Below are 23,531 nucleotides of genomic sequence, written 5' to 3' on the forward strand. Positions count from 1 at the left end.
TCGAAAAGGAATTCACTGCTCATGGTATATGGACACACCTTTCACGTAAACTTACAAGATTTTGTCTTACGACACTTTTGACCAGAAGGGGTGAGGGTGGGGCAGGGAATCTATTTGTATCTTAAGAACATAAAGAAAAGCCTGGATCAGGGTCATCTAAGTCTAGTCGAGTCTTTGTTTCTGTTTTTATTATGTATTTTGTGTGTTTTATATTGTTGTTATTGGATGCGGGTGGCGCTGTGCTGATAGGAAGGTCAGTGGTTCGAATCCCCGTGACAAAGTGAGCTTCCGTTGCCCTGTCCCAGCTCCTGCCAACCTAGCAGTTTGAAAGCACGCCAATGCAAGTAGATAAGTAGATACCACTGTGGCAGGAAGGTAAATGGCATTTCCGTGCGCTCTGGTTTCTGTCACGGTGTTCCATTGCGCCCGAAGTGGCTTAATCATGTTGGCCATATGATACAGAAAGCTCTCTGCGGACAAACGCCAGTTCCCTTGGCCTGAAAGCAAGATGAGCGCCACAACCTCATAGTCGTCTTGGCTGGACTTAACCATCCAGGGGTCCTTTACCTTTACCTTATTGACCTTTATTGGCATAATAGATTTCATATTGTAATTTTATGTTGTGAAGTGCCAAGATCTATGGGTATAGGGCAGCATACAAAAATAATGCAATAATAATAATAATAATAATAATAATAATAATAATAATAATAATAATATCTTGTTTCCGACTCTTATTCGCCGGAGGTGATGCGTAGTGCTCAGGACTAGTAGTCCTTGGAAGAGCTGCTTCTCTGAAATCCTTTCCCAATTCCAACCATTGTTTGCTATTTGAATATAACAAGTGGAAGTGAGAATAAGAAAGAACGAAATAGCGCTACTTGTTCTTGAATGCAATTGCCTATTCTCTGTGAGTGAGCAGGCTGAAAGGTTTTCAGGATACTCTTTCCAGACAGAAATAGAACAGCTCATATGAAACCAAGTTTAGATTCTACAATGGGCATAACTAAATGACAAGAAAACAAGAAATGTTTTGAGTACTATAGTACTAATACTAGTCCTATAGGCTGTCACTGCCAGTGGGAGAGGGAGTAAATGTCATTCTTACTGTGGGAACCTGTATGTACCCAAAGTCAAGATTTGCAGATCTTGTTGGTTTAATGCCTTATTGCAACCTTAAAAATAAAAAAGCTTGACCCTTCTGCATACTCTAATATAGTGTCTCTCAAACTTTAGCTGCTGTTAGACTACAACTCCAATCATCCCTAACCACTGGTCCTGCTAGCTAGGGGTGATGGGAGTTGTAGTCCAACAACAGCTGGAGACCCAAGTTTGAGAAACGCTGCTCTAACGTTTGTGTGACTGGCTTCTCAAGTATATGTGGATTTTCAGCATTTGTTTTACTAGTGAGACCAAGATTTCCTTCTAGGGTTGCCAGACTCAATAGTGGACAGGACTTCTGTGCCTTTAATTGCCCCGCTCTCTTTTGAGTCTGGAAACCTTAAAGAGAAACCAGCAGACCCTTTGTTTAATTTCCAAGCAAAGGGTCTGCTGGTTTCTCTTTAAGGTTTCCAGACTCAAAAGAGAGCAGGGCAATTAAAGGCACAGAAGCCCTGTCCACTATTGAGTCTGGCAACCCTATTTCCTTCCTCCTTGCTCACTGGTGTCTCAACTCATGCCATCCTGTATGAAGCGCCACCATGTCTCTGGAGTGATTGTTGTAAAGTTGTGCTCTAAGAAATAAAACTTTCAAAAGGACAGGGTTATAAAGTGAGGCTGAAAATGACTGAGAGGCTGAAAATCCTAGCAAACTCATGAATCTCATCAGCTGTGCATGGAGAGCCAGTAACAATTTCCCAGCCTCACATCCCCTACTGTGATCGAAGCGGAAGGAACAAACACCAATAAAAATGTAAGGACTTTTAAAGCAAAGTACTAGTGTTGGTAACAATTCACGATGACATCACCTGCAAGCCTTATAGGCTGCAATCTGATGCTCTGCGAGCAAGTTCCATTGAATTCAGTGGGGTTTATCTCTGAGTAAACACATGCTGGATTGTGCTTACAGAGTCAAATGGAAGGTGCATGAGAATGGGGCTGTCCTTTCTGGAACATTAAGTGCATAAATTGATCCTGAATGGTGTTTGGCTCCATAGTCTTTTGTGATTTTGCTCATTTCAGCCGCACGCTTGGAAAAGTGTGATTGTATAGTTGAAATCAACAAGCATAGGTGTAATACATAGGAATATTTTTTTGGTCAAATTTACAAACGCTGGGTTTCCTGTTCCCCTCTGCTGAAAAGGTTATATTGTAGCCCAGCTAAGAGCTCAATAAAATGGTTGTTAAGCTCATTAAGCTGCAAATAAAAAAAAGCATATTATGACAAGAAAATGCACATATTTGACAGGAATAATTTCATTAATTGCCGGTTGGAAGGAAAATTACTGACCTGGTTGTGAGGCTAATAGAGGAAGTAATTTATGTTTTGCGTTTTCACAAGAAGTTTTGCAGAGCCAAGGGGACAACCTGTGGGCTTGGAAGTAGTCAGCCCCTGCACAGTGACTTCATCTTGCAGTACTTCAAGGGAGGTCAAAATAATTAATTATTGCGAAGGATTTATCACAGCCATGCAGGCAAAATAATTAATAGTTTACACATATATACAACCTGAGCCTACGATGGAGGGGTTGACAGCGTTACAACTCCAAGAAGGTCTAGTTTCTCCCTTTGCTGCAACCTCTGATTATCTAGATTTTCCCTCTTTTCTAGCAAGAAGGCTTCTAACCTTAATCAGTTTCTGGAACTGGTGTTACCCCTATCCTGCTTTCCCATTCAGTAGGTGTTGAACACCCTTGAGAATCCAAGGGAAGGTTCCCGGCGCAAGGAAAACCAATAGGTGCTTCCTGTTCATTCATAGCTGCCACATGCAGCATTAAAAACATGTATTTAAAACATTTATAACCCATATTCCCATTGTAAGGCTGGCTTACATCATAGGAAAGCAGCCCGGTAAGCATATCGTAAATAAACAAACAACAAAGCCAGTGACAGGTCACAACAGGTAAAACAATCTGAAAATAGGGAATCCGCTCGTTGTACTATATATAATAAACAGCTGCATCTATGCACTATAGAAATATTGCATAGATGCAGCACAGTGGCCGTTTATATGATTCTCTAAGGAAAAAATTGAAAGTACGGTAGCAGTTTTGCCTATCTCTGGTACAAGCAACATGGTTTTAAACTGTCTCATTAATTGTGTTTTAGGGGCTTTTAAACATTTGTTACAGATGTTACTCTTTTATACCGCAAACCAAACTAGCTCCTGTGTGACTTTTGTTTATGGAAAGGGTATATAAATGCAGGCTTTAATAAATAAACAAATGTAAACCATCCCACTTCCTCCTTACTTCACGCAGAAACAATCCTTTTCTTCATACCCTTGTGTTGTTGTCTCGTTTTGTTCTGTTTTAGGTTCGGTAGGTGGTAAGAAATCAGCCAGTGGACAGCCAGGAGGGACTAGCCAGGGCAACAAGGCGCCCCAGGAGCCCCAGGAGGTGGTCTCACTGAAGGAGAGGATGGCTTTGTATCAAGCAGCTGTGTCCAAAGTAGAGATCAGCAATTCCTCTGCAAATGTAAGTGAGCCACCTTTCCCTCCTAAGCCTTTAGTTCGGTAGTGTGCCAGTGTTCTTTGCCTTCATACCATCCCTTCAAAGCAAACAGTTGTCAGGTGATAATGTTCCACCCTGGTCTTTCTTATCATGAGTCACATGACAAGAAGGCACAATTTGCCCTGTCTGGTCCACGATAGGCTGTTCAGACAACCAGTGGGCGAACACGTAAGCAGAGCAGCGTGATGCTTTGATCCCCCATTTGCCACACCTTGTTTCAGTAGCAGCACATGTGGAGGCATTGCCCATGCTTACTCACCCCACCCCTTAAGGTTTTATTAAAGCTTTTTCATAATAAAGTTAGATGAAAGAAACTAATCTAAATAAAAACAGGAAGGAAGGAAGGAAACACAGAGTCCTCTCTCAAAGGTGGATCTCAACCCTTGTCTCACACAGAAAGTGGTGGACCCTCTCCAAACACTCAGCTGGGAGCTTTCCTTTCTCTCACTTTGGCAGGTCTTCCCTTCCCTGCCCCTCACTCAGTCAATGTCCTTCACCAACCAACCATCACCTTCATGTGTCTGTAATCCTTGGACCCCAATAATGGCCCGGAGCAGAGGACATCAAAGGAAAACAAAAGAAAGAGAGAAAGAAAAGATGGCAAAGAAGGAAAGGAAAGAAGGAAAGGGGGAGGGGGAGGAAGAAGAAAGAGAAATGAAAAGGGCTTTTGGTTTTCTACCTGTCAGTTACATACAAGAAATTATTCGAAACATTCACTCTAGGATGACATCTAACTTGTTCTACTTTCTCTTCAGCAATATTTCCCCAATCTTCAGACCCAAATGTCTCAAATTAATTCATTTTCCTTCTCTCTCTCTCTCTCTCTCTCTCTCTCTCTCTCACACACACACACACACAATAAATAAATCCAAAAGGGGTTCTATAATTAGCTGCTGCTTACCTTGGTGGGGTTGCACTGGGACAGGTTGGTGGTGAGCAGTGGTGGTCCTGTCTATGTACTTGCATGGTCCCAACCTCAACATCACCATCACTTTGCCCTGACCCACTTCTATCCCGGTAAACATCAGTGATGCTGGTGTTGGGGAGTTGGCTCTGTAGCTCCTCCCTAGCACACACACCATTACAGACTGTGCTTGTTATACAGTCGTACCTTGGAAGTCGAACGGAATCTGTTTCAGAAGTCCGTTTAACTTCCAAAATGTTCGGAAACCAAAGCGCAGCTTCCTGTAGCCAATTGGAAGCTGCGGAAGCCCCATCAGACGTCCGGCTTCCAAAAATAGTTCACAAACCGGAACAATCACTTCCGGGTTTGTGACGTTCGGGAGCCAAAACGTTCGACTGGCAAGTCGCTCGACTTCCAAGGTACGACAGTCCTGCAAAATATCCTGGGATTAAGAGGCCCATTACTTAGCTCCGCAGTTCTTCCAAATAATGTATAGTGGATGCACCTCTTTTGGAGTTAGGGACCTGGTAGTCATATTTGAAAGGTGGTAAGAACTGACCCTGTCCTCAACTGGAAGTCCAAGAAAAGTGTCTGATTGTGGGCACTACTGATTAGAAGCTAAACTCTTGGGGTTTGCTCTGAAGGTGTAACTAATTCCTGGAGAGCTCAGGAAAATAAATTGCTCACTGCGAAGATAATAATGTGGGTCAGAGGGATCGCTGCTGTGCTCCCACTTGGGTGCCTGCTTTCTGCTCAGAAGTGGTGACGTCAGCTCTCCCAATGGAAGCTTCTGCTCACGGATTAATCTTTGCTTAGCTGCATATGAGAATTCACGTCCAAGGCATATAAAATGAGCCTGGACTCCTGTTTGCTCTTGCGATGTTTGCCGAATCCTAAAGTCAAGGAAACAAAAGTCAATCAGATGTCATATCAGAATAATCTCATTTCATGACGCAAAGGGAGCCATCCCAAATTAAGGATATCTTTTAAAAGTGTGTGTGTGAAGTAAATCCATAGCAGTGTATATGATGGGTTTTTAACCTTCAGAAAGGTGTCCAACTTTTTTTTATGGAACGCCAAACGGAACATAAAAAGCCCTTTACTCTCCCCATGTAAGCAAATGTCTGCTATTCACTCGTGTGAAGAAAAATGAAGCTCTGCGCTTGTAGACGTCTTTCAGATGGAGCTGAAAATTGCCTCCCAACCCTAACCATGGAGGCTTCAGCCTCCAATAACAGTTTGGATGGAGGGGGCATATTGTAGCCCCTTTTTTGTGGGATCCATAAATTTGCAGCCACTCTCATCGTATGTACCCACACACCACTTCTCTCACTATAACATTAAGACTTAGGATGGGTGACAGTTAACAATGAAAAATAATTGCTTTGTATGGATACATGTACATGGGTAAGTGTATGTATATATTTTGTTGTTGTTGTTGTTGTTGTTTAGTCGTTTAGTCATGTCTGACTCTTCGTGACCCCATGGACCAGAGCATGCCAGGCACTCCTGTCTTATACTGCCTCCCGCAGTTTGGTCAGACTCATGTTCGTAGCTTCAAGAACACTGTCCAACCATCTCATCCTTTGTCGTCTCCTTCTCCTTGTGCCCTCCATCTTTCCCAACATCAGGGTCTTTTCCAGGGAGTCTTCTCTTCTCATGAGGCGGCCAAATTATTGGAGCCTCAGCTTCACAACCTGTCCTTCCAGTGAGCACTCAGGGCTGATTTCCTTCAGAATAGATAGGTTTGATCTTCTTGCAGTCAAGAGTCTCCTCCAGCACCATAATTCAAAAGCATCAATTCTTCGGCGATCAGCCTTCTTTATGGTCCAGCTCTCACTTTCATACATCACGACTGGGAAAACCATAGCTTTAACTATACGGTCCTTTGTCGGCAAGGTGATGTCTCTGCTTTTTAAGATGCTGTCTAGGTTTGTCATTGCTTTTCTCCCAAGAAGCAGGCGTCTTTTAATTTCGTGACTGCTGTCACCATCTGTAGTGATCATGGAACCCAAAAAAGTAAAATCTCTCATTGCCTCCATTTCTTCCCCTTGAACTCATACCACCTTGAACTCATTGGAGAAAAAAGTGGAATATAAATGCAGTAAATAAAATACATACATACCTGTATACATACATAGCCCATGCTAATATACAGGGTGAGTCCTTTAAAAGAGGCCCCATAGATACAGAGCACACATGTTCCACGGGGCCTCTTTTCAAAAGACTCACCCTGTACAATAGGTAGGATTTAATGTCACACTGCCACAAATGTTGTCACCACATGCATTCCTGCTTGCTCAGTGGAACAATCTCTCCTCTCCTCAATATGTGAGCAGTTCTACTTACTTACTTACTTACTTACTTACACAATATGTGAGCAGTTCTACTTAGTTACACACACACACACACACACACACAGAGAGAGAGAGAGAGAGAGAGAGAGAGAGAGAGAGAGAGAGAGAGAGAGAGAGAGAGAATTCAGTGGGGAGGGAAGAGGGGGGAAGTCATTGTGTGGGCTTGCCGTAATGGGACCAGTTTGTTGAATTTGGCCCAATGGGTTATATTCAACCAAGTCCTGCTCAAAGCAGACCCACTGAAATTAATGAACCTAAGTTAGTAATGTATAATAAATTCGGTGGGTCTGCTCTGAGTAGGACTACCATTGCTTACCACCCAATGAGTTGTATGGTGCTGCTCATACAGTATTTGGAGCAGACTAATCGAAATCAACGGAAGGCACTGATTTTGGTTATTGGTTTCAGTGGGTTTACTCTGATTAGAATTTATTTAGCTACATTCCAGCATTAATGGTACTTTACGACTGCTGCCAAATCAGATTGTGTTGCATCTTTAAAATTACCTAGGATTGAATATAAGGTAGGACGGATAAAAATTCGTACTGTGTACATCATACTGCTGGCCAATTTCTTTTCTTCCTGCTGCTGAAGGCATAAAATCTGTTCGAATTGGCTTAGTCAACAGAGAAATGAGATCTGTTTACACTCTTGTCACTTGATAAACCAGTTAAAGGAGTAGGGATAGCTGCAGATTCCCATGGCGGCGGCAGCTTCGTATTGTTGTTGTAGTAGTAGTTGCTTGAAATGACTGCAGTGCAGCCACAGCTGCCTCCCGTTGCAAGAAAAGCAACAGGAATGTTAAAAGATCATTGAAATGATTAGTGAATTGTAATGAAGATGGATTTCCTAATCCCGGGAAATATGGAACCAGCAGAAGGCTTGATGCCTGCAGTCATATCCATGGTTCTATAAAATTGGCTGCTTTACATAGGGTAATATGCCATTACCAGAGTGTTAGAGATGCCCTGGTTTTGTCCATATCCCCCATGTTGCACAATACACATAAAAACATAATAAATAGTAAGATTAGCAGTTTTCAGCTAAAGATTTGGAAGTAAAAGGAGGTTGTAGAAGAGTGCTAGTTAAGTTTATTATGTATTAAGATTTAGTGAAGTGTTATTTATTGTATTGAATTTTAAGATTTAACTAGAATAGAATTGCATATTGAAAGAAGTATAAGAGATTTATAGTACTGATAAGTTATTAAGAGTATTAATAAGTTTAGATAATTATTAAAAAGATTTGAATCAAGATTGGGAAAGTACTAAGGAAGTATTATAAAGAAACGTAGTTGGGAGGGAAAGGAGGAAGTCGATAAAGATTGTGATATAAGATTGAATTGATATTCTTTTTATTGTAATGTTGCTATTGCGCTATGTTGTGTTCATTTTGTGTCTTCTTTTTTCTGTTTTTTGTGTGTATATATATATATATATATATATATATATATATATATATATATACACACACACACACACACACACACATACACACACACACACACACACACACATACATAAAATTACACATAAAAAAGCTCTGTACAGGGGTACAGAGCTGCCTTCGGATGCCTTCTAAAGGTTACTCAACTCCTTGTCATCTGATGGGAGGGTGTTCCACAGGATAGATGCCACTACCGAGAAGGCCCTCTGCCTGGTTCCCTGTAGCTTCACTTCTCACATTGAGGGGGCCACCAGAAGGCCCTCGGCGCTGGATCTCAGTGTCCGAGCAGAAGGATGGGGGTGGAATTGCTCCTTCTGGTACACAGGGCTGAGGCCGTTTAGGGTATACCCACTCCAGCTGACCCTGCATGTGAAAACTTGTGTCAATGCACAAGATGCAGCTATGCTCACATGCTTAGCTTTGTGGGAGGGGCCACACCTGACAGTGGCAGCTACAGCTGGCAGCCCTGCTGCCTGACTGGCTCTGCCACTGCCTATCCACCCAGAGAGGCTTTCCAACTTCTCTCTTCCTAGAACAAATCAGGGAGAGATGAGGTGGAGGGTCTCAATGCTGCCACTAAAGGAACAGCGAGAAGAAAAATGCACGCACATAACCATGCAGGATTGAACTTCTGATGCACAGAGACCTCGTTCCTGCTTTCTACAGATCTTGGCCACAACAGTTGCCAATTCAGCTGCATCTGTTCCTGTTCCACACCTGATGTCACATATGACATCAGATTTGGGGCAGATGGACATGGTTTCTGGGCCAAATGAGGAGGCCTGGTGAGAAGCTCTCCATCCCTGCTACAGAAACTTAGCAGGGAACAAGTCCCATTGAACTCAGAAGTAGTTCAGAGCACTGGGATGCACTGTTAAAGTTGCTTTATACATAGAGGGTAACTTGAAACAGAGATGGGGCAAATTTTAATTCATGAGGCTGTAAGTTCATGGCACAATACTTATTTTTGAGGCTGTGTTTTGCTTTCGACAGTGAGTGATCACTTAAATTTTCGCAAACAGAATCTGTCTTCTTTGATACATTAAAAACACGCCCATACGGTGGTTTTGGTAATATGCAAATTTAATATGAAAATCGGTTGGTTGTTTAAAAGTCAAGCAATTAAGGAACTACAAATCTTCTTTTGACAGCCCCATTTAATAGTGCCAGAATACAAGTATCAGAATAAAAGTTCCACGCATAATACATAGAGCTTTGCATCACTAAGTGTCTCAAAGGAAGTACCCAGGTAATGTGCAGACTTTAAAGGTATTGCCTAATCTACTTCTTGCTGTTTAGCAGGTGGGATGGTTATTATTGGTCCCCAAACTCTACAGCAGGGGAACATGTGGACCTCCAGATTTTGCTGGAGCCCAAGTCCTAGCATCCATGAGCATGGGCCATGCTGGCTGTCAGAAGCACCAACCTGCACATTATTACATTATTATTATTATTATTATTATTATTATTATTATTATTATTATTACCTATTCTACCTATCACATGACAAATGTTGCGTTAGAGGTGCTTGGTTGATTGGCATTTCATTTTTGCTTAGAAAAAAAAGATTTTACTTGTTTGTTTTTGTGCTGGAGAAAGAAAGAGATACACTGCTTCCATAATTAAAATAGAGAATTTAATGGAAACCTGTAATCTCTCTCCAAATCCAATAATTGTATTAAGAACTCTACACACCTTTGTATTGTAAATTTACTGAATATTTAATCTTTTGTGCAATTTAAGGACTCAGTACGTAGCTAAACCTAACACTGAAATCAGAGCCACTTTCTCCCAAACAGGATGTCTGAACAGACAGTAGATATTTGCTAGTGGCCTTTTATATAAGTAACATTCATCGGAGAGCTTAAAGAGTGTCAGACTAAAATTGCCCACCACAAATCACTGAAAATTCACTGGCTTGCGCTAGGCATGCATGAAATGGCCGCTTGCTAATATAACTGGCTGTTCACATTTGCTCTGCCAAAACATAGATCTTCAAACGTAACTTCATGTCTTTTGCATCCTTTGGAAACCGGTGCTGTTTTGTTAGGACATGCCTAGTTGCTCACCAGATATATGTACTAGCTACCCAAAATGACTTGGACATTTCAAGAAAATTACATTCCCCACTGACTTGCTAGTTGCTATAGTGTTTTGGGGTTGTTGTTTTTAAGAAATATGTCAGATCCTGGCAGCTTTGGCTATTTAGTGCCCTGGTGTGAAATTGCCATTTCAAAACAGAGGACCCCAAATCTAAATGTAGGGTGTGACATCTCAACTTCCCCTTGATATAGTCCAAAATGATTGTCATACGGCAGGAACCAGGAGGGAGCCGTCTTTGTTGGGCAAATAAAGTTCCTGTGTGTTTTGCGAAAGGCAACAGAGGTGTGTGTGGAAGAAGGGAGCAGCACAGCCCCCTTTGTCTGGGGCTGACAAACAAGGTCATAAACAGGGTTTGATTTTTAACAAAATCACACAAACAGTGCAGGAGAAGAATTTTCGTACCTCTTGTTCATGTGGAAAATCTTGACGGAAAACTCTGCGCACTAAACTGAGAATGGGGAATGAAGTTGCCGGTTCCTTATCATGAGAGTGTTTTTATAGACTTTTTGGTGGTTTAGAAAGACATTTTAAAAATACCATACCTGTTTATTATAGTTCACTTCTCTTTCAATAGACAAGACGTGACTCTTCTTTGCCAGAGGTAACCTTTCCCAAGGTCACTGCTTCCGCCATCTCCTAGTTTGCAGCAAAGTGTTCAGTTAAACAGGCAGAGTGCTATATTCTAATGAAGTCCTATCAGCAAAGTAATTTGTCACAAAGCAGTGGTGTCCAATCCCCCTGCCACGATGTTTGCTGCTTTCCATCCGTCTTTGGATGGCCCCAAAGCCCTGCAAAACACAATAAAGAAAGTTACTAGTACCACTAGAGTACTGCAGGAGGTTAGATAGAACATGAGACAAAATTTTTGCTTGCTTTGTTTTGGACACCTTGCTGGGATTTTTAAAAAGTTCTTTAATTTTTGACATTATACCCTTCTTCATATCTCTTTGCCATGGTCTCCTTGCCACTCCCTTCCCTTGAAGGTGATGTTCTTGGCCCTTCGGTGGGTTTCTTATTCTTCCCATGCAGTTTCCAGCCCTGATACAGAGAAAAGTGTGTCTTTTTGCCCTTCCATAGTAATTCGCAAAAGGTGAGATCCAGATGGGAGAGAGCCAACTCCCACCTTTTGCTGTAGGGGAGATAAGTGAGATTCTTTTTTGTAACAAGGAAGTCAACTCCTTGTAACATGTAAATCATTTTGAATGAAAGTGAAGATAAAGATGGTGCCCCTCTCCATTCCACATACCGAAACCAACTGGGCTGCTAGTTTAATTTTCCCTTCACCACACCAGAGGATGACAGGCTGGCTTGAAGTTTCAAGGCACATTGTGTAGCATATTCAACTGTTTCTTCCAACACTTCACTGCTGCTGCCTGCCCCCACCCAAGTTTCTGCTGCCTAAGGCAACTTCTTCCCTCTGCCTAATGGTAGAGATGGTCCTGATATCAGTGGGGAAATATACCATTTAAAAAGTATCCCATTGCCACCACTACTTCCTCCTCTTCCTCCTCCTCCTCCTCCTCCTCCTCCTCCTCTTCTTCTTCTTCTTCTTCTTCTTCTTCTTCTTCTTCTAGGATGTTTTTTTCGTTTTTTAAAAAAATCAATATGTTTTTGAAGCTATTTTGGGAGGCAATTTCTTAACCTTGGAGTTATGAAGTCTCTGAGTGAATTCATACCTGTCCAAATCATGTTTGTATGGGTGTTGTTGTTGTTGTTTTATCCCACAAACTTGCACAATGCACTCTGGCAATATACCCCCTTGCATTCCTGGAAAACAAAGTGCGCAATGGAGATTTGCAAAGTGTGTGCTCATCTGTTTTTCACAGCTTTAATATATAAGAATGCTGGAAGCAAATGTGCAGATTTGTCAAGCTGGCACCCAAAGAATGAAATATATGCTTCACCCACTCACACTTGGATATTAGAGAACAACGCAGTAATGTATCAGAAACAAATAGGATCTCTATACTTAGGGGCAAACAACATGATATACAGAAATGCATGCAATGCAGCTGCAGCAACTTATTCTCCTGAAGGGATTAAATAAATAAATAAAAACAGCTGGGGAGGGGACAAATTTTATCAGAGAAGCCGTGAATGGGGGGGGGGAGGGTCCTTTACCATTTCCGATGGGCCATCTTCATACTCAAGATCCTCCTTCCCACTTCACATCTGATATCCACATGTGGATCTTGAGGATAGTTTGGAGGAAAGGGGACATGGCCAGTAGAAAAATGGAGAAAGGATGAGGTAAACTCCTGGTCACCTGAGGCTTCTAGATCAGTGTTTCCAGCTCTTGTTGGACTACAGCTCCCATCGTCCCTAGCTAGCAGGACCAGTGGTCAGGGCAGGGCCATCTCAAGCATGTCGGGCGCCCTGGCACCGTGGTGCGGAGATTGCTCTGGGGCCCCCACCCTGGTGGGTGGGCGCAGCGTGCAGCACGGCTTCTGTGCGGTTTTGCTGCGCGGCACCCCCCTGCCGCCCTGGCGCCCTGGCGCCCCGCGCCACCCAGCCTACCCCTAGAGCTGGCCCTGGGTCAGGGATCATGGGAATTGTAGTCCCCCAAAATAGCTGGCTGCGCAAGTTTGGGAAACACTGTTCTAGATTCAAACAGGCTGCTTTTCTTTAGAAAAAGCAGTCATTGTTGGTGTGTCATGTGCATTTGTGCACAATGTATATAGCTTGCCCCAGGCCAAACATGCACATGCATGACCCAAACTCCAGACAGAGCTTTGGATCCGGGTTATTACCCTAAAGCAGAGATGGGGAACCATATGGTTTTGAACCACAGTTCTTGTTTTTCCTGACCATTGGCCATGGTGACTGTGGTTGGTGGGAGTTGGGGTTCACAGTTTCCCACCCCTGTCCTAAAATTACCTGCTGGTTCACACTCCCTTCCTGCTTCCTGCTTCCTCCTCTTACATGGTGTTCAAAATAAAAGGATCCTATTAACACAAAGGAAAACAAAGGAAGATAGATAGATCCTAAGTGGTGGTGATTAGTCATCATTGTGGTTGTCAGGAGCCAGTGGCTTCCAGATGCATTGTGGACACGCCACTGTTCTAAAAGTCTCGCTGGAATCCCAGTTTCCAACTTGTCATTGAGCCTCGGCTTTTCTAGCTTACTTTGTGGCTTTCTCTGGGTCAGTGTCTGAAATGCAGTTCTTTCCAAACACAGAGTGCAGCGTGCATTAGTGTGCTAATCCATCTGCATTATGGAAGGGGCCTCTGAGACTTTGCATGTTGGTTTTGAAAAGAGATTAATTCGTAGCTGTGTAAAGGCAGAATCTCTTCGTTGTCTCTGAACACCTGACAGTGTAAAGTAGTTAATGGTATTGAAGAAGCTCTGGATTAGGGGATTCTGAAATCTGCTTATTGTTAGTATGGCTTTAATCTTTTAAATCAATGAGGTAATATAATACCACAGCAAGCTTCTCTAAGTAGGAATCTTCATAATGTACAGCCCATTCATATTGTAAGGATTTTGATGACAGCCTCCTAATAGGTTTGCTTTCTAACTTTGGCATGGCTTATTAAGAAATGTATGCAAATGAGCTGCTGTTCGGGACACAAGGAACAAGTGTCAAAAGGCATTTTCTGCATAAACAAAACAAACAACATCATCATTGCATAGTAATTCGCATCTTATACTGTGTGCACTTCTAATATTTTAAAACTCCTTTGACTTATTTTTCTTTAAAAAAAGCAATCCGACAAAATTATTATTATTATTATTATTATTATTATTATTATTATTATTATTATTATTTGTAGCCTCCCCAATCTGGCTGAGTCTCCCCAGCCACTCTGGGTGGCTCCCAATCAAGTATTATAACAATATAGCATTAAATATGAATAATGCAGAAGCGTCATTCGGAAGAATAGGCAGAATAGCAACTATAGTTACCTGTAAGTAAGATGATGGTTGAGAGACAGCGACTGGCTCAGTTCACCCAGCAAGCTTCATGGCTGGGTGAGGATATGAACCCTCCTCTCATGCATCCTAATCCGACGCTCTAACCACTACACCACCCTTGTTTGTCCCACCAGGCTCTTGAAGAAACAGAGGCTTGTAGGATACCTGGAGGTTTGGCAAGCGTGAAGAACCAATTTGAAAAAGGAGAAACTGCCTCATCGCAGAGTTCTCAGTACCAATACCAGCAGAAATCTGTACAGGTAAGAAGTAGTAGAATTAGTAATGGTGGCTGTGTGGAGGGTAGTCCTAGTTTTAAGCAACAATAATAAGTATTGACCTTGTAAGTCACCTTCATATAAATCAGGGTGTATGGGGTTTTTTGTGTTTTTTTAAAAAATGTGTGATAGCCCATTCATATTCACAAGACTCAGCTATACAGCTGCAAATTAAACATTTTAAGTGTGTTTAAAGTGCAATACACAATGTGACGCTAGATGGCAATGGTGAGCCTTAGGGAAAATTCAATGTATTTTTTTTTATTAAAAAAAAACACTTTTTGGAAAAAGCATTCTTGGAACTTTTTAAATATGTGTGTAGATTGCACCTACCAGTAAGTCTTTTAAAGACTGTCATCACTAAGAACATGGCTCACGGCATCTTTTCATCATGTTATCATAACCCAAACTTGGTCTGTTGCAGTACATATTTTGTTAAACTTATATGATCTCGGCCAAATCTGGTGGTTTGCAAAAAACAACGTAAGCGTTTTCGATCTTCTTGACAGTGTTGCTGGCGTTGCTTGTGTAACGGATATTGTTATTGACAGCACGGCTACTGTTATTTATTGCCCATCATCAAGTATCCCATCGTATACCCACCCCACCCCCTGCCAGCCACATTGTAATTCATCTGTCTTGTGGTGGCATCACATTAATTTTGACATGTCCCTTTCTTCTTTCCACACGAGACCTGTGCGTGCAGCTAAACACTGTTATTTGCTTCACTGTTTTCTGTTTTAAACGTTTACTCAATCCTCAATCCTCAATTGTGTTGTTGGTCCTAACTGGGTTTTTTTCTTGGGGGCTGGGGGTTGATACGGAGAAGTGTCACATGTCTGTATGGCTTTATTTTAAGCCTTCAAGCACTGTGATCGTGTCTCTTGACTTTACAGTTACTTGGTGGAACTGTGAAGTGTGACTCAAACCAAAATTGATCATGCAGCATCCACCACCCAGTATTGTAATGTTTCTGCTTCCATCCACAATGCCCCGCCCTCTAGTCCTCCTCCTCTCAGCTTGTCAATGATACTTTTTGCCTCAGGATACAGATTTCTAGCCAACATCGTTTGTGCAGATTACTGAGCCATTCATTGATAGGATTTACTCAAGTACCTCTGAGGGAAGCTGAGATAATCATTCTTACTTTTAAAAATAATCTGCCTACATATTTATTGCTTACTACTACTACTACTACTACTATGGGATGCGGGTGGCGCTGTGGGTTGAACCACTGAGCCTGGGGCTTGCCGATCAGAAGGTCGGCTGTTCGAATCCCTGCAACGGGGTGAGCTCCTGTTGCTCGGTCCCAGCTCCTGCCCACCTAGCAGCTTGAAAGCACATCCAAGTGCAAGTAGATAAATAGGTACCACCACAGCGGGAAGGAAAACGGCGTTTCCGTGCGCTGCTCTGGTTCACCAGAAGTGGCTTTGTCATGCTGGCCACATGACCTGGAAGCTGTACGCCGGCTCCCTCGGCCAATAACGCGAGATGAGCACAGCAACCCCATAGTCGGCCATGACTGGACCTAATGGTCAGGGGTCCCTTTACCTTTACCTTACTACTGCTATTATTTAGTATTCAATAAATTTGTAGTCCACCCTTCATTTGTAGATCTCAGAGCAGTTCACAGCATAAAAATGCAAGATAAAAGCACGAAATATTTTATTTTATTTTTATTTTGTTTTGTATGCTGTCCTATACCCTTAGGTCTCAGGACAGTTCACAACATAAACTAATATAACAGAGAGTTATATAGGTAGAGAGACAGGATAAGAAATATAACAATTATTGTTAATGGCTACCATCATCACTTCAAGGAAATATACATTTCAGCATATCAGATTGGATGTAACTCCAAAACAATGTCAGTAAACAGAGTACCATTAGTAAAGATTGATTGATTGATTTACAATGTATCCTTAAATATCGCTAGTGCTCACATAAAACTCTGCATACTCATATGGTTGGCGAATAAAAAACAACAACGCTACAGAGCTTGCATTATAAAGTTTTATGACTGTGAAATTCTCCAACTTGCAAGAGGGCTGGCCCTTGGCATTTTGTTGACTGAACAACAGAACAGCAAAGGATGCGTCCCCAAACCTATCCCTATGCACGCTCAGGGTGCATAGGGAACCCAAGCTGGCCAAGTTGTTTTCAAAGAAAATACCACAAGTCCCTTTCTCTGGGAGCAAAAATGCAATAATCGTACATTAAATAATTAACAGTTTGCTACTTTCTCGTGACACTCAAAATCAACTGCCTGAGGCAGCCCCTTCACTCTGCCTAATGATAGCGCCGGCCCTGCATTGCCATCTGAAAGAGGATGAGCCATGGGAACATTCACTTGGCTTTAAACAAAAAAAAGTAATATGAGCTGCTTGGCCATTTTCCTGGATGCACATGAATACAGTAGTGGTATTTTTCAATGTTCTGTTTTACAAGGTTACTGTAAGATAAAGGTGAAGGACCCCTGGACAGTTAAGTCCAGTCAAAGGTGACTATAGGGTTGCGGCACTCATCTAACTTTCAGGCCAAGTGAGCCAGAGTTTGTCCACAGACAGCTTTCCGAGTCATGTGACCAGCATGACTAAACCGCTTCTGGTACAACAGAAGCGAGAGCGCACGGACATGCCATTTACCTTCCTGCCACAGCAGTACCTATTTACCTACTTGCACTGGTATGCTTTTGAACTGCTAGGTTGGCAGAAGCTGGGACAGAGTAATGTGAGCTCACCCCACTGCAGGGACTCGAACTGCCAACCTTCTGAATTGGCAAGCCCAAGAGGCTCAGTGGTTTAGACCACAGCGCCACCCGCGTCCCTGTGGCGGTTACTGTATCTGAAGGGAAAACAAACAAATGAATGAAGTGCCAGTCAAAACTCTTATTGTAGAACAGTGATCCAAACATACCTCTGTTCTATGGCCCCCAAACATATGAAAATGTAAAACATGTCTTTGGGGTTATAATTCATTATAAACTATCTGTGAGTGTTTTGCATATATTTTTCTTGGAGCTGTACTAAGCTGTTCTCTTTGGGAAAGAGTTTGCTGTTTTCTTTGTGTTAAATTTAATCAGCTTCTCTAAATAGATCAAAAATGGCACAGAGGAATCCAGATGCTACACAAAGCCATATAAATGCAGCTTCCAAATGTTGGTTTAGATAAGAGGTTTATGTATTTTATTACTTCATTATCATATATCATGGAAAAAACTGTTGCAGCCAAGTTAATGATTTTCGGAATATGTAAGGGATGGTATAATGAAACTCATTGCACTATCTATGTGCTGTTCATTTTGAGAAATAGTAACGGCTTGATAAACAGCCACATTTACTCTAATGCTCAGCACTCATCTATGAAACAGGAAAATGATGTTAGTCTAAAACTCTGCTGAACCAATAAATAAAATTCCATCCTCTTGAGGTGCTTTAAATCAAGGTCATTCATACACAAGGTCACTGTCAATTATGTCATCCAGCTTTTACAGTCCACAGCGAGACAGCTAGCTGCCTTTGGGTGTCAACGTGAGCAGGTTTTATTTACATAAAATGAGAACTCTGTATCCAAAGGCAGGGTTTTTCTCCAGTTATGAATATGTTAAGAATTAAAAGCATCACCAGAAAATGTTTTGAGTCTAATGCTGGAGGTACATGTCAATGAAATCATGGGTTTTCACATGGAGAATTGTGATTAAACCCTTTCACACAATCTGTAGTAGGAAATGTTTCATCCCTAGAAAAATGTCATATCGTGTTTGTCCATGCCTGGGTTTGTGTGCCTGGTTTCAAATAAAGGTTAAGGTTCTTGGTTCTTCTTCCTGGAGAAGTCCATTAGGATGAAGCAGCTTGAAATTACTCAGAGTAGCCTGAAATCTTGACTAGGACTGGGCAGAGGCACCAGCTTCTCAAGTTGATTGAGGGGCCCAATGTGATGTCCTGATGTTGTCACAAGGAGCCATGGGACAGAGCCAAATGTCCTCTGAACATTGACAGGGTCCGGCCCTCTAAAAAAAATTAGGGGGGGCTGAAACTGCCTCAGCCCCTAGGAGCTAGCATGTATAGACCAGGGACTGAGTACTGTATAGTAAATGTATGTGAGAGAGTTTCTCTGTGTGTATGTGGTTGTACTGTAAACAAATCCATTTTGCATCAAGGCTGCTTGGCTTTTAAACTGTGGGTGAAACCCAATGGGGGGGACGACGGACTACTGCTTGTACAACAGGGCTTCCCCTTCCTCCTGGAGGCTTCCTTGGTTACAGCTCCAAAGGGGTGAGGGGAAGGTGAAGTCCATTCCACTCATGCACTGACAACTGGCTATCACCCTGTGAATTTTAACATTAGCTATTGACAATACTTCACTATGCTTCCTTAAATTAACCCACTGATACCTAATATGGGAATATAGGTTGTGCATGAGGCAGGGCTAGTATTGAAAACTCTTCTGGAAGAGGCCATGTTATGACATCAATACATTCTGCATTCTCTCTCTCTCTCTCTCTCTCTCTGCCAGCAGGCAGCCATTGTTGCAGTACAGGTGCAGGGAAACACATGTCTTGATAATGTGACAACCTGGATATGTCATTACTGTAGCTTCCAGATGACCCTTCGTCATGATTTGCTTGCAGGAGTATTAGACAAAGTTGGCTATTTAATGAGCATTCACTCTCAAGGCTTCATCATCGCAATGTGCTCCATACGGGGCTACCCTTCTGCTTTGTCTGGAAGCTCCAGCTGGTGCCCATTGCTGCGTCTAGATTGTTGATGGGAACATGTCAGCACATAACACTGGTACTTAAAAGCTTCCACTGGCTGCCCATATTATACTGGACCAGGTTCAGGGTTCTTGTCTTAATGTTCAATGCCCTTAGGTGCAAGATATCTTCAGCACCTCCTGATGCTTTATATCTCTGGCCAACCACTGTGATCTTTGAAGATAGACTCAGTTAGCACCCCCCACCCCCAGTTAAGATAAATGGTTTCTAACTACCGGAAGCTATGCATTCAGTATTTTGGGCAAAATCCTATGCAGCGGCGGAGCTTCATGCTCCGCCACCGGGGGCGGAGAGCAGGCGCGCTGCCCCCAGGGACGTGGCACGCATTCTGGGGGTGGGGCGAGGTGCGCGTTTTGGGGACAGGGTGTGCCGTGTGCAGGGACGGAGCACAGATTTTGGGGGCGGGCGCACCGTGCACAGGGGTGGGGCGTGCATTTTGGGGCGGGGTGCACGTTTGGGGGTGGGGCGGGCAGCTGCGATGGCGTCCCTGGGATTGCGCCACCCGGGGCGCCCCACCCCCACCGCCCCTATCTTCCTATGCCCTGATCTTATGGAACCCCCTTCCAATTGAGATTAAGCAGGCACCTTCTCTCTTGTAAACTTCAGGTGCTTGAAAAAGATGTTCCTATTTTGGCAGGTGTTAATGGCAGTTTTCTGTTTCTAGGATAGATTTTAAGTGTCCGGATTGTAGAGGGTTATTTTGTTTAAACATTTTATGTGCACCACATAGACATTCTGTGTTTTAAGTGGGCGATGTGGTGCTCCCCAGATATTGCTGGACTTCAGCTACCATCATTTTTGGCTATTAACCAAGCTGGGTGTTGCTACAGGGAGCAGGAGTACAACAGCAGTTGGAGGGCACTATGTTAGCTAACCCTCCATTACAGGAAAGCAAATTTAGGTGAAACTTGAGGGAGAAAAAAGCCAAAATAATTAAAGGTGTGAAACACAAAAGGCCTATATTTAATAGGTTTTATGCAATTTCCTCAGACCGTCTCATATTTACAGTCAGAAATTCTGTCAGCTATGGTGATACAATGAACCGTTCTGAAAGCTCTCTGTGGCACGGTACATTTCATTGGTGCAAGTTTAACATGGCTCAGCAGAAAAACCAGGAGTGAGTTATAGAGGTCAACCAAAACAAGCGTAAATAAAGCCTTTTACAGTGTGCTAAAAGTGTTTTTTATTGATACTGGGCTTTATCTTCAGGTACTTTGTGCCATGTTAGCAGTTCCCTGGTCTCTCCAGGCTGGTCAGAAGTATCTGTTTCCTTCCATGTAGTTAATAATTATTTTCCATGTTACTTTTTAACTGGGAATTGGGGGGGGGGAGAGATTTGATTCAGTTTTCATTTAAAGGCAAATTTACTTAATTCACACTTAACAATATGCAAATCAAAACACAGCCAACTCTCAAAATTTGCACTTCTCCAAAGGTAACTTCTCCAGCCAAGTAATGTGTATGAGAAATACCTATATTGTACATGCCATGATGTAGCATTATTCCCAAAGAGCAGTCTGTCCCGAGAATGGAACCTGAGCAGCCACACTGTGGAAAGTCATTTCTGTTGTTTTTAAAAAAGAAATGAAGAAACTGAGAGCACCTTGAATCAACGATGAACTTTTTAAACAATAGCCCCAAAGACTAATCCAATCAGAGGACATTCCCGAACCTCCTCAAAATGCATGAAAATCACTGGGATAAATACTTCAGCCAAGGACTAGATTTGAATGGATATGGGAAGGGAGAGGGAACCTGGCAGGTTCCCCACAAAAAAACCGAAAAGACCATCTTCTTTGTGTAGCATTTACAGCAGTGTTTCCCAAACTTGTGTCTCCAGCTGTTTTTGGACTACAGCTCCCATCATTCCTAGCCAGCAGGGTCAGTGGTGGTCAGGGATGATGGGTATTGTAGTTCAAAAACAGCTGGGGACCCAAGTTTGGGGGACGACAACTGGTTTAAAGCAGGAGATAGAATGTGTATGCAATAGAAGTTTAGTATAATACTAAACTTTCAACTTCTTGAGACTGAAAAGAAGTTTTTGCCCAATTAGTAATGTCCTGTGAATTATGCCACTCTTAATTGAATTTTCAAATGCATCATGAAGAAGAAATCAGCTTTTTTAACAGGTTTGTTAAAACAACAACAACCAAAAAACCCAAAGCAAGCGCAGACCTCTAGGCGTCTTCTTTGTCTTCTCTGTATGCAGGCTTTATACAAATAAATCCTATTAGCAGCAATATGTGCTGGAAGGCTAAAAAACAAAACAAAACCCCCACCATAGTCCTTTGGGCTGAAAAGGAATTCCAGGCACAGAAGACACTCACAGAGAGCACAAAAATTATCTTTTTGGTCTTAATAGAATAGGGCAGAGCAGAAAGAGGGACTGTCTGGATAAAAATGAGAGCTTGGTCTCATTTACTCAGAGTTTCCTGGCCTGTGGATGGGTCTGTCATAGTGAGAGGGCATTCATCACTTACCACTAGTCCATACCATCACCTTGGATATATTATATAGAGGGTTGCTAATCCTTTAGGAGCTCAACTCTATTTCTTCCTTTGCTTTCACTGATGGCGCTGTATTTATATCCAATGGAGCTTTCTCTTCCATAGAATCATAAATAATACACACCCCTAGTAAAATAAAAAAATAAAAAAGGTGCTCGCCATTTGATTTAACATGATTTGTCAGTAATGTACCACACTCTCACGGTGCAATCTCAACTGGTACTTACCTATGCTTAGTGTATTTCACTTACTTAAAGTAAACCTAATGCTAAAAATAAGTGTAGATCGAAATGCATATGGTAGTCATATCCCTTGAGGTATATGGGAGACAGGCAGGGAGAGTAGCCTCCAGCAAAAAATCTCATCTAATCAAATTACGCATTCACTTTCCCTTCTGAAACTGCATGGGTTTTCTGTCCACAGATTTCTGACAACTCTTAAGGGAATCCATAGCCTGTCACAGGAAATTATTCAATTCCTTTTAATCAATGTGATGCATTCCCAGTTTGAAAGCTGTTTTAAGCCACCCGAGCAAATGTAAAGATCAGGTCTGCTGTGTTGCCCTATTGCAAGCCAGGATTCACGTAGCTAATGATAACAAGGAAATCCAGGCTGGCATACTGTCCTTATTTAACTTTGGTATCTTGGGTCAATATTCAATGCAGTGTAACAAAAAGAGCAATAGAAGCTTGATCAAGATGCATTTTAAACATTGGGCTTGAAGTATGCATCACCTCAGTTAGAAATAATAATGATTTTTCCCCCTAAGGAACATGGGCTCAACAATCTCCTAATGTTATTGTTGTGCATTAGAGTCAAATAGGCAAAAATTACCTGATTTTACAGTGAATTTTCTTTCATACTGCAGCTTTCAGGTCAATAGCTGTTTGCCTCTCTTTTCAGACTGCTATTTTGTTTTGTGTGTGTGTAGGAGCACACAGCAGAGTCTTACTATAAAAGATCTTTGTTCTAGAAGGAACAATTGGCAATAAACAGTGGAAAGCAAGTTAAAGCTTCATTTTTGAAAGCTAGCAACGAACCAGGAAAGCATATCAGTTCCATGACATTGTAAGATCTGGGAGGCAGATGGAAGTAGGCTTGCTCTTTTCTAATCACCGACAGGATCCTCCTCGAATGATTTCCTCTGTGAGCATTCATTCAAATTATTTGCTGTGGATCTTAAAAATATTCTACTAGGAGGAACATTTTGGATCCAAGACACTGACTTGGCTTTAACTCACCCTACCCTTAGTATAGGAGTGGAAGGTGGTTCTGACCATACACCTTAGGTACCCATGAGGCCAAGGCAACAAGGCAGGTCTGTGGTTTCAGCACCACGGAGAGCTCCAAGTGAACCACTTGCTCTGAGGAAGTCTGGAGATGACCTGAGACCTAATGCATCTCTTTATTCAGCCTACCTTCCCCAGTCTCCACCACCTTGGCCTGACACCTGTGGTTCTGGCCAGCACTCTATCCTGAATACAAGTACTTACTCTTTCTGTGACCTTCCTTCTGATGTTCTCCTTGCATTGCTGAGCAGGTCTGATTTCTCTATCTGTCTTGGGGCTAATAACGT

The 23,531-nt window shown here is 42.3% G+C and overlaps 1 protein-coding gene across 1 annotated transcript in view; it reads left to right on the forward strand.

Annotated features, from left to right (window-relative positions):
* Nucleotides 1-23,531, forward strand: part of XIRP2 (xin actin binding repeat containing 2) — a 77,288-nt gene that overhangs the window by 20,439 nt on the left and 33,318 nt on the right. Inside the window, exons 2-3 of the mRNA XM_035133058.2 lie at nt 3,475-3,635; nt 14,531-14,656. Of these exons, the coding sequence (XP_034988949.1) occupies nt 3,579-3,635; nt 14,531-14,656 (183 nt within the window). The 5' untranslated portion in view covers nt 3,475-3,578. The remainder of the gene's footprint in view (nt 1-3,474; nt 3,636-14,530; nt 14,657-23,531) is intronic.

This window comes from Zootoca vivipara, chromosome 1, assembly GCF_963506605.1.
Source record: "Zootoca vivipara chromosome 1, rZooViv1.1, whole genome shotgun sequence".
Lineage (NCBI taxonomy): Eukaryota > Metazoa > Chordata > Lepidosauria > Squamata > Lacertidae > Zootoca > Zootoca vivipara.